General features: G+C 37.4%; 1 protein-coding gene and 1 pseudogene across 1 annotated transcript; one reads left to right on the top strand and one right to left on the bottom strand.

Annotated features, from left to right (window-relative positions):
• Positions 1 to 4,930: 4,930 nt before the first annotated feature.
• On the top strand, positions 4,931 to 5,782 carry LOC100951173 (E3 ubiquitin-protein ligase Siah1-like). Its single transcript, XM_003797503.1, has one exon. It carries the CDS (start codon positions 4,931 to 4,933, stop codon positions 5,780 to 5,782), a length of 852 nt encoding a protein of 283 aa, XP_003797551.1.
• Positions 5,783 to 10,451: 4,669 nt separating this feature from the next.
• LOC100950852 lies at positions 10,452 to 10,819 on the bottom strand (annotated as a pseudogene).
• Positions 10,820 to 13,113: the final 2,294 nt, after the last annotated feature.

Here is a 13,113-nt window from a genome sequence, read left to right as displayed (position 1 = left end):
CCCTTTCAGACCTTCCTCTTCTCCTTCAGGGATTCCTAGGAGGCAAATGTTTGCTCTTTTGGAGTGGTCCCACAATTCTTTCAAGGAATGATCCATTTTTGCTCTCCACTTCTCTTCCTCTTTGAGCATTTTGGAGCAGTCAAAAGTTTGTCTTCAATGTCACAGATCCTTTCTTCTCCCTGCTCCATTCTGTTACTGAGGGATTCTACTGTATTTCTCAGATCTTTCAGGGCTGCAAGTTCTTGCGTTAATGTGTCAAAATCTTGGTGGTTTTATCTTTGAATTCATTGAATTCTCAAGACAACTTTTGAATTGCTCCTTGAATTTTTTTTTTTTTTTTTTTTTTTTTTTTTTTGAGACAGAGCCTCAAGCTGTCCCCCTGGGCAGAGTGCCGTGGCATTACAGCTCACAGCAATCTCCAACTCCTGGGCTCAAGCGAGTCTCCTGCCTCCGCCTCCCAAGTAGCTGGGACCACAGGCGCCCGCCACAACGCCCGGCCATTTTTTGGTTGCAGCCGTCATTGTTGTTTGGCGGGTCCGGGCTGGGGATTCGAACCCGCCACCTTAGGTGTACGTGGCTGGTGCCTTAGCCGGTTGAGCTATAGGCGCCGAGCCTGCTCCTTGAATTTCTAATTCCATCTTCGCATCCATTCTATTAATCTTATTTGCAATCCAAATTCTGAATTGGATTTCTGACATCTCAGCCATTTGTTTATGAATGCGATCTTCTGTTATGTCTCCTTTGTCATTCCTTGGGGGAGTTGATCTACTCTGATTATTCATGTTGCCAGAGTTTTTCCACTGATTCCACCTCATGATTATTTTTTACTATTTTGCTAGAGAAGCTGGTAAGGTGAAATTGAATTGAGGGCTCTTGGATTTATAATTTACCAGCCCTTTACCAAAGAATTGAGATTGGTGATTGTGGCTTTTCCCTTAGAGCTTTACAAAAGTCCCATTCAGAACTACAGCCTGAAACTCTGGGGGCCTGCTTGGTGTGGTGGGGCTAGATGGCAGTGACCAGTACTCAGCTAGTCTCAGTCCAATCCTAGTGAATCAGTGGCTTTGGGCTGAAATCTCAGCTATGGAGATATATAAGCAACTAAGACACTCACACTCCCACAGGTGACAACTGGCAGGGGAGGATCCTACACTTCCACAACCACAAAACCAGGGTACAACCTTGGTGGATCCCTGGGTGATTGGCCCAGATCAAGAATACCAAACCGATTATTCTGGTCAACACAAGCATTAACCTGGTGGGATAGTTCAAAAGGTCTTTAGCATCTAGGCAGGGGGTGGTGTACTAGCAGCTCAATTTGAGCCCAATAGGAGAGACCATGGAGACACCACCACTGTTGGGATTGCGCTGCCACTGTCAGGGTGGTGCCATCAGTCTGGGGTACTGCTGTCTGCAGGTCACTGGAGCCAGAGGGGAACTGGAGGGCATTGCCACCAGCTGCGAGGATCACAGGAGCCAGGCAAGGAACAAGAGGGCCTTGTGACTCCTGCCTGGCTCCTGTGACCCCTGAGGCCCCAGAGATGGGTGACCTTGTTCTCCTAATTCCCCCCCACTCCTGCAGCTGGAGGCTGGGAGTCAGTGTCTCTAATTAGTTTTATCCCCCATCCTTCATTATTTTATTCATGCCACTTACTGATACTTAAATGATTTTTTTTCTAAAATGCAATCCCCTAGATTACAAAGACTTTGTCTTTTTCATTTGCTAATGTTTTCCCAATGCCCAGAACAGTAGTAGTACACATTTTATAAATGTATGGATTGAAAGAATGAAATCTAGAACAACCCATAGCTTTGAGGAAGTTCTTAATAAGAGGTTTTTTCTGAAACATGCTGAAGAAACCTTTAGATAGGTGCTGTGTGTATAAGTGCTAAGCTATGGAACTCTCAAAACAGTCTAAGTTTTATCATTTAAGGTTTTGCTGTTGTATGTCCTCAGTTCTTGAAATCATGCCTAGCTTAAAGTAAGTGGTCAGTAAATTCTTTTGAATAAATAAATGGTGCCTGATGCAAAGTATTCATTGAACACATGTGAATAAAAAAAATTCAGAAATTAAGACATGCAACAGATACTGGGGTGAATGGTTTATGTTTTTCTCCTACTCATGTTCCACATTTTCTTTTCCCCTTTCAATAAAGAATATTTATTTTCATTCTGTTAATATGCATTGAGCACCTAATTTATACTAGTGATATTTTAATATAGCTAATTATCAAAACTGACTTACTGAAACCCTTACAATACAGAACTTCTTCAATAGTTGAGTTCCTCTTATATGTTTGTCAACTGGGCAGTAAGAAAATTGGCAGATCAAAATCACATACCATGCAATATCATAGATTTTGAGTTCGCATCTAAATATTTATAGACAGGGAGAGAAAAAAAAGGAATGAAGTTGGATAAAATGTCTAATAATGATATAGATTGAACAATTTTTTTTGAGACAGAGTCTCAGTTTGTCACCCTCAGTAGAGTGCTGTGGCATCACAGCTCACAGCAACCTCCAGCTCTTGGGCTTAGGCGATTCTGTTGCCTCAGCCTCCCAAGTAGCTGGGACTACAGGCACCCACCACAATGCCTAGCTATGAACAATTTGTTTTTGTCTACTCCTAATGCCCATATATACTGCTAGGATTCTAAGAAAGTGTTTTTGTGATGTTAAAATAACCTTAATAAATTTTAGAGAATGATTAACTGCTTTGATCAAATAAATGCTTTTTTGGTACAAGTCTGGTAGCATTATTTGGATGCATGATTTTTGGGTAAATCTTTAAAAGTAAAATATCTTGACTCTGAATGACACCTGATTTCAATTGGTTTTGACAATGAAAAGCATTGCAGTGTCAAGAACACCAAGGGATACAATAATGAGCATCCCTGCACATATATTCATTTGTACTGATTGGGTAAATTCCTACAAGTGAAATAGCTGCATCAAAGGGTATGTACTCTTAGTATTTTCATAGCAAGTGCCAAATTATTTTCCAGAATGGTTAGAGCAAATTTATACTCCTCCTAAACATCTGTGAAATATGTTGTTGTTCTGTACTCTCTCTAGAAGTTGGTATCATCACACTCTATAAATCTTCTCAATTTCCCATATAATTAAAAAGAAATCCTTTTATTATTTCAATTTTCATTTACTTAGCAACTACTGAGGTTGCACCCATTCTCACACACTGATCATTTTTAATTCTATGAATAGTGTATTCACATCCTTTGCCCATTTTAAATTGTATTAATCATACCTTATATGATAAATTGCTAATAATTGATTTGAAGAATTTTTATTGTGTATTAGAGATGTGAAAATTTTATATCTTATGTTTTTCAAATATTTTTCTCCTGTTTTTTGTCATTTGAGTTTATTTATAGAATCTTCTGATATATAGAGGATTTTAATATTCATGTGGTTAATGTAACTTTTTATTTTATTCATTCTGGACTTTTGATCTTGCTAGGAAATAGTTACATTGAATTTACAAACTATTATAGTATATTTCCTCTTCCTATATACATTTCATTAACTATGTCATTTTATTTATATGAAGCTCAGATAATCATTCAGAAATATTTCTAGGCAAACATGTAAATAATTTCCTTCCAAATGTATTTTCAGAACACCCAGTTATACATATTAGTCCATCTTTCCCTTACCTCTTTGATTCACCCCTTGTAAATATGTTTCACTGATGTCTGTACATAAGTATGTTCCTTGACTTGTCTATTCCACTCATTCATTTGTTTATTCTTTTGTCAGTACCATACTCTATGGGTTACAGTGGCTACTATGATATAGTTTCACATATGGTAAGTCAAGTCCCTTAAAGTATTCCTGAAAAATTTCTTGGCAAATCTTCTGACATATAATTGTATTTTTATTTTTTATAATTGTCAAAAATCCATTTGGATTTTGATTGAAAATACAAAATATTGCTGTATTATAAACTATCACTAAATAAATAAATTTAGCTCTTTAATCTTAGAGATTGCCATTAAGGTGGGAAAATCATCTTGATTGCAAATCAGGATATGCAATTCTCATTGTCTAATGCTATGATTTGCTGCCTATGTGATTTTTCTATCTGGTTGTCTTATTCTCCAGTGTCAAATCTTTTGGAGTGCATTTACTCCTGGATGTGGCCCCCAGAGCCCTCCAAAGTGATTTTCATGTAAATCTCATGGTATTATTTTATCTCATGCCATGTTAAATATACTCTATGATATTTTTAAGATCTAATTCAAATAATATAAACAATTTATATCAAAGCGTATAATATATCTTTATTTATGTTTAAGAGGAATGGCAGGTTTACTTGAGTGGATATCAGAAACATTGAAAGTCACTGGATAAGTTAATCAAAAGGGGAGAAAGACAAATGCTCGAAATTTAAAATGACAAAGGTGACATAGTCTTTAATACAAAGAAAATTTCAAGTCTCCTAAGTGCAAAGTTTGCAGAATTCTACTCAAATACATTTGAACACAGATGCAGTGGATACTTTTCTAGTGAAACATAATTCACCCACACTGGCCCCAGGGGAGACAAAAAGTCCAAAGAGACAATCACATAAAACATGCTGAATTTAGATAAAGAATTCTTATATAAAACAGCAGCCAGGAGCCCGGCACACAAGCCACTCCTCCTCCGGGCCTTCACCGCGGCGGGCGCGTGATATTTAGCGGGAGTGCGCCTCGGGCTCGAGGTTGCGCCAAAAGTCTGCGCCTGGGACGGTGAGGCGGTTGGGGGAAGCCCGGCCACCGAGGGGAACGCTCTCCAGCATCAGCGGCGGTGACCCAGAGTGTCTGTCCTGTCTGGGCACCAAGGCGGTGGTACTGCTCGCGTTGGAATTGAGGGCTGAGCGCCTTTGAGCCAGGACCGGGTTCCAGGAGCCCTCTTGGCCCACAGAAATGAGCCGTCGGCCTGACAGGGCACGGCCCGCTGGTCCCTCACAGGGTCCACCACGCCAGGGGGAGCCGGACCTGTCTGCCATGACTCCATCCAGCAGCCACTTGAGGAGCCTTTTCGAGTGTCCGGTATGCTTTGACTATGTGTTACCCCCCATCCTTCAGTGTCAGCGTGGTCATCTTGTTTGTATCAGCTGTCGCCAAAAGCTGACTTCTTGTCCAACTTGCCGGGGCCCATTGGGATCCATTCGCAACTTGGCTATGGAGAAAGTGGCTGATTCGCTTTCGTTTCCGTGTAAATATGCGCCTTCTGGGTGTAGAATAACTCTGCCGCCCGCGGGAAAAGCAGACCACGAAGAGGTCTGTGACTTTAGACCTTATTCCTGTCCGTGCCCTGGTGTTCTCTGTCCGTGGGAAGGCTCTGTGGATGCCGTGATGCCCCATCTGATGGATCAGCATGGCTCTCTTACAGCACTAGAGGGAGAGACTGCAATTTTCCTTGCTATGAACATTAATAACGAGCATGGTACTTTTTACTGGGTGATGATGCAGTCCTGTTTTGACTTGCACTTCATGGTGGTCTTGCAGAAACAGGAAAACCACCACGGTGAAGAGCGGTTCTGTGCAATTGTACAGCTGCTAGGAACACCCCAGCAAGCACAAAATTTTACTTACCAACTTGAGGTGAAAGGTGATCGACGGCGACTGACTTGGAGAGCAACTCCTCGGTCTATTCGGGAGGGCATCGAGACAGCCATGATGAGCAATGACTGCCTTGTCTTTGACACCAACACTGCACAGCTTTTTGCAGAAAACAACGAATTAAGCATCACTGTAACTATTGCCGAGTATTGAAATGGCAATAAGACATTTTCTGGCCAGTGTTTAGAACTTTAATTTCGCAGAAAATAAGACACCCCTCTGCCTGCCAACCTGAAAGTCTTTTGGTTGGTGGAAGGTAGCTACAGCAAAGTAAATAAAAGGCTGTAAAATACAGGAAGCAGTTTCAAGTAGTAACACAGATATCTTTAAACGTAAGTCAACAGTAAACCACTGAAAATACATATTTGTACATCCAAGGGGGGCATGTTTGTTATTAAAAAAGGAAGCATTGTAAAATAATTCTGAGGTTTGTGCTTGTAGTACATTGATTGTATTGCTGAAAAGTACTGGGTTTGTTGTCTGCGTGTATGTGTGTGTGTGATCGTGTGTGTTCTTGTGTGTGTGTGTGTAAGGGAACCTGTGTCTGAGCATGTGTGTGAGTGTGGGGGTTATTTTCTCTTGAACTGACAAGCCATCTTGAGTGGTCATGGACCAGTGCTTTTCCCCTTTGGGAGTCATTACATAGTGCTTTTGTGTGTGTGTGTATCTGCTAATTTTTATGGTAGTTTTTGATTAAATAAATTTGACTTTCATTTATGTAATTCAGAGTTTTTTAATTAAATCATAGCTGTGTACATTAATGCATTTATGGGGTATAATGTGCTCGTTTCATATACAATTTGAAATACAACTAAATTTCACTGCACTTTCTTAATTATTGTCTTAAGACATTTATACTCTACACTTAATAGACTTGACATGTATCCTGGTAAAATGCACCATAGGTGTGATCCCATCAATTACCTTCTCTCCACCCATTCTCCCCCCTCTCTTCCCCTCCCCTTCCCCTCCTCTATCCCCTTCATCTTGGGCTATAGTTGGGTTATAGCTTTAATATGGAAGTATGGGTGCTTATATATTGGTTTCATAGTAGAGCTGAATACATTGGATACTTTTTCCTACATTATTGATATACTTTACTAACACGAATATGTTCCAGCTCCATCCATGTAAACATAAAACAGGCAAAGTCTCCATCATTTTTAAGGCTGCATAATATTCCATGGTGTACATATACCACAATTTATTAATCCATTTGTGGGTCAGTGGACACTTGGGCTTCTTCTATAACTTGGCAATTATGAATTGGGCTGCAATAAGCATTCTGGTGCAAATATCTTTGTTATAAAGTTATTTTTGGTCTTCTGGATATATACCTAGTAGAGGAATGGCAGGATCGAAGGGCAGGTCTGTTTTTTGATCCCTAAGTAATCTCCAAACTTTGTTCCAAAAGGAACGTATTAGCTTGCATTCCCACTAGCAGTGCAGTTGTGTTCCCTTTTCTCCATCCACATCCATGCCAACATCTATAGTTTTGGGATTTTGTTACGTGGGCTACTCTTACTGGAGTAAGATGATATCTCAAAGTGGTTTTGATTTGCATTTCTCTGATGATTAGGGATGATGAACATTTTTTCATGTGTCTGTAGGCCTTGCACCTGTCTTCTTCAGGGAAGTTTCTATTCAGATCTCTTGCCCACAATGAGATGTGGTCACTTGTTCTTTTCTTGCTTATACGTTTGAGTTCTCTGTGGATTCTGGTTATTAAACTTTTGTCAGTGACATAACCTGCAAATATCTTCTCCCATTCTGAGGGCTGTCTGCTTGCTTTACTTACTGTGTCCTTGGCTATGCAGAAGCTTTTTAGTTTGATCATATCCCAGTAATGTATTTTTGGTATTGCTTCAATTTCTGGGGTGGGGGGTCCTTCTCATAAAGTATTCTCCTAGGCCAATTTTTTCAAGTGTTTCCCCTGCACTGTCTCCAAGAATCTTTATAGTTTCATGTGTTAAGTTTAAATCTTTTATCCAGTGAGAGTCAATTTTGGTTAATGGTGAAAGGTGTGGGTCCAGTTTCAAGTTGCCAGTCAATTCACCAAGCAGCATTTGTTAAATAGGGAATCTTTCTCCAAATTTATGTTTTTGATAGGCTTATTAAAGATCAAATGACCATAAATGTCTGGGTAAATTTCCTGGTTTTCTATTCTATAGATTTATAGTATAGTCTGAAGTCTGATAATGTGATTCCTCCTGATTTGTTTTTATTTCTGAGTAATGTCTTGGCTATTCAAGGTTTTTTTCTGATTCCATGTATAATAAAGTACTATTTCTTCCAGGTCTTTAAAGTATGACAGTGGTGCTTTGATAGGGATCACATTAAATTTATAAATCGCTTTGGATAATATGGACATTTTTAACAATGTTGATACTTCCCAGGCATGAGCATGGTATGTTTGTCTATTTCTTAATGTCTTCAGCTATTTCCTTTCTCAGGGTTTCATAGTTTTCTTTATAGAGATCTTTCACATCCTTTGTTAGGTAAATTCTCAAATATTTCATCTTCTTTGGCCCTACTGTAAAAGGAATAGAGTCCTTGACTATTTTTTCAGCTTGACTATTGTTGGTATATATAAAGGCTACAGATTTGTGAGTAATGATTTTGTATCCTGAGACACTGCTGTATTCTTTGATCACTTCTAAGAGTTTTGTAGTTGAGTCCTTAGGATTTTCCAGGTATAAAATCAAAAATAAAATAAAAAATAAATAATAAAATAATAAATAATAAAATCTGGGAAGAGTGAAAGTTCGACCTCCTTTGACCCTATTTGGATACTCTGTCTCTCTCTCTCTATATATGTGTGTGTGTGTGTGTGTATTGATTTATTTTATTTACAGAAAACTACTATCATTTAAGATTTAAAACAAAAGTAATGCTTTAAGCACTCCTATATATCATACAAGCATGCAAACTACAGACATAATGATGACAGGTTCTATCAAGGCTTCATGTGACATTTAATGGCTAAAAACTAAACAGCACTCAGCAAAACAAAACGTGTTTAAATAAATGCTTTCGTGTGAATAAAGAAAGCTCACCCAGCAAACCTGGAGCAATACTGACCATAGAGGTAACATTATACATTAGTCTCATAGTCTCAAGAGGGTTCTGTCTGCCTTGGTTATCTTCAAACAACTCACTTGCAGGTTGATTATATTGAGGCAGCGTCTTAACAGAAGCAGAGTTGATAGTATTACATGTGATGACATCTTGTCATGCTATAAGCAATCTCAAAACATAACTTTCATTTATCACATCTATCTTTCTCATGACAGCATAAAAAAGCCTCCCTTCTCAAATGCACAGATGTGCTCCAGGTGCACTTTCCAACTTATGTTTCCCTTTATAATGCATATTTAAGAAGAGCTCAGGACCTTTTAAAAATCTACCTAGCAATATTTTCTAAATCACAAAACACTACCTGGAAAGTAATGAAATAAACAGTCTTAATTACTATAATTAATTTTAAGTATACTTTATTCTGAGGGGAAAAATTAAACATTTTAAGCAAAGTTATAATGTACAGAAATCATTCTTGCCAATATGGAGGCACTAAAGAAAAAAGGGAAAAAAAGAAAACAGACCTATTTGAAGCCTCTGTTCAAAGATAAAATTGTAAATACTTTAGGTCTCCTAACAATGTAGTTAAAATTTCTTACAAAACCATAACTCTTCTTTCCTTAAAAAAACGCTCTCTAATAGAGTACTGAACCAGAAAACAGATCAATGCACAAATCACATCTTAAAAATGGTTTTTCATTATAAAACGTTTTCCCATATATCCAAGGAGCTCAAAAACCTATGACAGGGGACCCCAAAATAGAATGCTAGGCACCCTAGATAAAAACACAAAATATAAGGAATATACCACCTAGTCTAAGAGCCAAAATCTTACAATAATGTAAGAGAATATCTATGCAAACATTTATAAATTTTAAAAACAGAAATACAGGTGATAGAGTTATATTTAAAAATTAGAAGGAGGTGTATGTATGTTTTCACAAGAGAATATAAAAATTGTTTGAGAATTGAATTGTAACCATTATATAAATATTATATGAACTTTCAGATTCTGGTTACTTCTTTTAGATATAAGGTACTTATTTTTAATCTTGAAAAGATTCCTTTTTTTTCTTTTTTTTCCTTTATACTTCTTTTTGATCAAGATCCCTGTGATTTAAAGAGAATCTTTTACAAAGAAATTTGCCTCCCTCTGAAATAGTCAACTAAGTAGCATTTCAAGACTTACCTTCATGAAAACAATTGTTGGAGTAGAAAAATACTAAAAGACTGTCAAATGTATTCCTTCTTTCCATGCTCTAATATAATTTTAAAGGTGAACCATTTTCTTCTATAAAAATCAGTGACTATTAATACATTGTTATTTTCCCTTAACAATTAAAAGATGCATTTAATCACACCTTATAATAACAAAAAGAAAATAATATAATTTTAAAATGTATTTTAAACTAGCTCAGGAAAATCAAATTGACTTCTGTCTATACTTGGAAAATGGATGAGAAAAGAAAAGTTCTTGTTAGTCTATTCTCAGAAAAAGGAAAAGACAGTAGCCACAGAGGCCAATTCAGAAATTAGTTGTCCACTATCTGCTAGAAACCAACTCATAAACTGTTGTCTTTTCCTAATGCCTACATTTTGTCACAGTTATTGCTTTCTTTGCCCTTTTCATATGTACAAAGCTGTTCCATGAAGCCAGAATTTGGACATATGGAAGGCCTTGCATTTTTCACCAAAGAAAAAGCATGGGTAAATGAAGTTTCTTCAGAATTCCTTAGGAAGCCTATTACAATTGCAGCAGCCCTGGAAACTCCTGCATTACAATGAACAAGAACCATGCCATCCTTCATTTTTGCTTGTTTAATAAATTCAAAACATTCTTGTGTTTTTTCAGTGTATCCAGATCATGAGCAGCATCTTGTGACCCCAGGAGCAAACACAGCTTAATAACGCCAACTTGCAGGTCCAAGCTAAGGTCCTGCACATAACCACAACCACCCCCACTGCTCGGTCCTACTTCTTCCACCACATGAATTCTGGCATCTTTCCATGTTTCTATAATTTTTTTTTTTCAGTTGCTGTTGTCACCCTTGTGCATTACTTCCTGAGATTATTCCAGGAAAATGCTTTGATTTCCTGGTTAAGGGAGTGCATTACGTGAGCAGTGGCTGGAACAAATACAAGCAAATCCAGCAAACACAGAGAAGGAGTAACTGCTCGTCCCTTATAGCTCAGGTAACAAACGCAACCTCGGGAGTGCTCGCCTCTCCAGGTAACAAACAAGAGCAGGCCGGAATAGCCAGCCAAATGCCAGAAAACCCAGAGCTACAGTTTGGTTTTCCCCAGCGCTGCAATGCAAGGCGAGGTGCGATTGTTCATTGAGGACCAGGCGATGATTGGATGTTGTTTCTTCTTCCTGTTGGCTAAATCCTTGTGTTTTCCCTGTAGGCTACACGGGTCTGCCAGAGGGCTTTCTTATTGGTGTTGTTTAAATCTAGTTGTATTATATATGCCTATTAGAAAAATATAAAATCTAGTTCCCTATTTGGTTACTCTTGATTGCCTTCTCTTGCCTGATTGTGATGGCTAAGACTTCCATTACAATGTTAAAAAGGAGGGGAGGTAACGGGCAACCTTGTCTGCTTCCTGATCTGAGTGGAAATGTTTTCAATTTTACTCCATTCAATATGATATTGGCTGTGGGTTTGCTGTAGATGGCTTCTATCAGTTTAGGAAATACCCCTTCTATAATCTATTTTCTTAAGGGTTCTGATCATGAAAGGATGCTGGATATTAACAAAAGATTTTTCTGCATCAATTGAGAGAATCATATAGGTTTTTTTTATTTTGTTTATGTGATGTATTATATTAATAGATTTATGTATATTGAACAAACCTTGAGACCCTGGGATAAAACCAGCTTGGTCATGGTGCATAATTTGATGTGTCGCTGGATTCTGTTTGCTAGGATCTTATTGAATATTTTTGCATCTATATTAATAAAATATATCGGTGTATAATTTTCTTTCCTTGTTGGGTCTTTTCCTGGTTTGGGGAATCAGGGTGATATTTCCTTTATAGAATGTGTTGAGAAGTATTCCTTTTTCTATGTTTTGAAAAAGGTTATGTAATACAGGTATAAGTTCCTCTTTAAAGGTCTGGTAGAATTCTGATGTGAAGTCATCTGGTCCTGGACTTGTCTTTCTTGGGAGATTTCATATAGTTGATGCTATTTCAGTACTTGATATAGGTCGATAGACCTATATCATTTATTATATATCATCAGTATAACATTTCCAGTGCTTTCTGGCTAAGTTTAAGAAGGTGGCATGCTTCCAAGTATTGCTCAATTTCCTTCAGATTTTCATATTTCTGAGAATAGAATTTTTTGTAGTATTCATTAAGGATTTTTTGAATTTCTGAGGTGTCTGTTGTTATTTTGCCTTTGTCATTTCTGGTTGATGATATTAGGGATTTTACTTTTCTGTTTCTGGTTAGGTTAGCCAACAGTTTATTCATTTTGTTAATCTTTTAAAAAACTTGACTTTTTGATTCATTGATGTTTTAAATAATCCTTTTGTTTTAAATTTCATTTAATTCTGCTCTAATTTTGGTTATTTCTTTTCTTCTGCTGGGTTTGGGGTTGTAATATTCTTCCTTTTCCAATTGCTTGAGATGTCCCATTAGGTTGTTGACTTCCTCTCTTTCCATTTTCTTGAGGAAGGCTTGCAATGCTACAAATTTCCCTCTTAGGACTACTATCTTTGCAGTATCCCAGATGTTCTATAATTCATGTTTTCATTATCATTTTGTTCCAAAAATGTGTTTATTTTCTCCTTAATCTTCCATGTCTTTGTGTGACTTTGTGTGACTTTGTGTGACTTTGCATGTTTTCATTATCATTTTGTTCCAAAAATGTGTTTATTTTCTCCTTAATCTTCCATGTCTTTGTGTGACTTTGCAGATTCCTATTGTTACTGAGTTTGACATTTATCCCATGATGGTCCAAGAAAATACAAGGAATAATTTCCATTCCTCTAAATTTTCTGAAGTTAGACTTGTGACCCAAGATGTCATAATTTTGGAGGATGTTCCATAGGCTGATGAGAAGAATGTGTTTTCAGTTTTGTTAGGATGAAGGGTTCTCTAGATGTCTCTCAAGTCCATTTGTTGTAGGGTCAAGTTTAAGTCCAATATTTCTTTATTTAGTATCTTCTTTGATGATCTATCCAATACTGTCAAAGGGGTGTTAAAATCTCTGATTACTATGGTTCTAGAAGATATCAAATTGTTCATGTCTCTTAGGGGCCCCCTTATAAATTGAGGAGCATTCTAGCTGAGTGCATAAACATTAATAATTGAAATCTCTTCATGTTGAGTGTTTCCCTTAAAAATATGAAGTGACCATCCTTATCTTTCCTCACTTTTTCTTTCTTTTTTTTTTTTTT

The sequence above is a fragment of the Otolemur garnettii genome, unplaced genomic scaffold, assembly GCF_000181295.1.
Source record: "Otolemur garnettii isolate 467f Iridium unplaced genomic scaffold, OtoGar3 scaffold00117, whole genome shotgun sequence".
Classification (NCBI taxonomy): domain Eukaryota; kingdom Metazoa; phylum Chordata; class Mammalia; order Primates; family Galagidae; genus Otolemur; species Otolemur garnettii.
The sequence above is the reverse complement of the archived record's forward strand: the minus strand, read 5'-3'. Positions and strand labels throughout refer to the sequence as shown.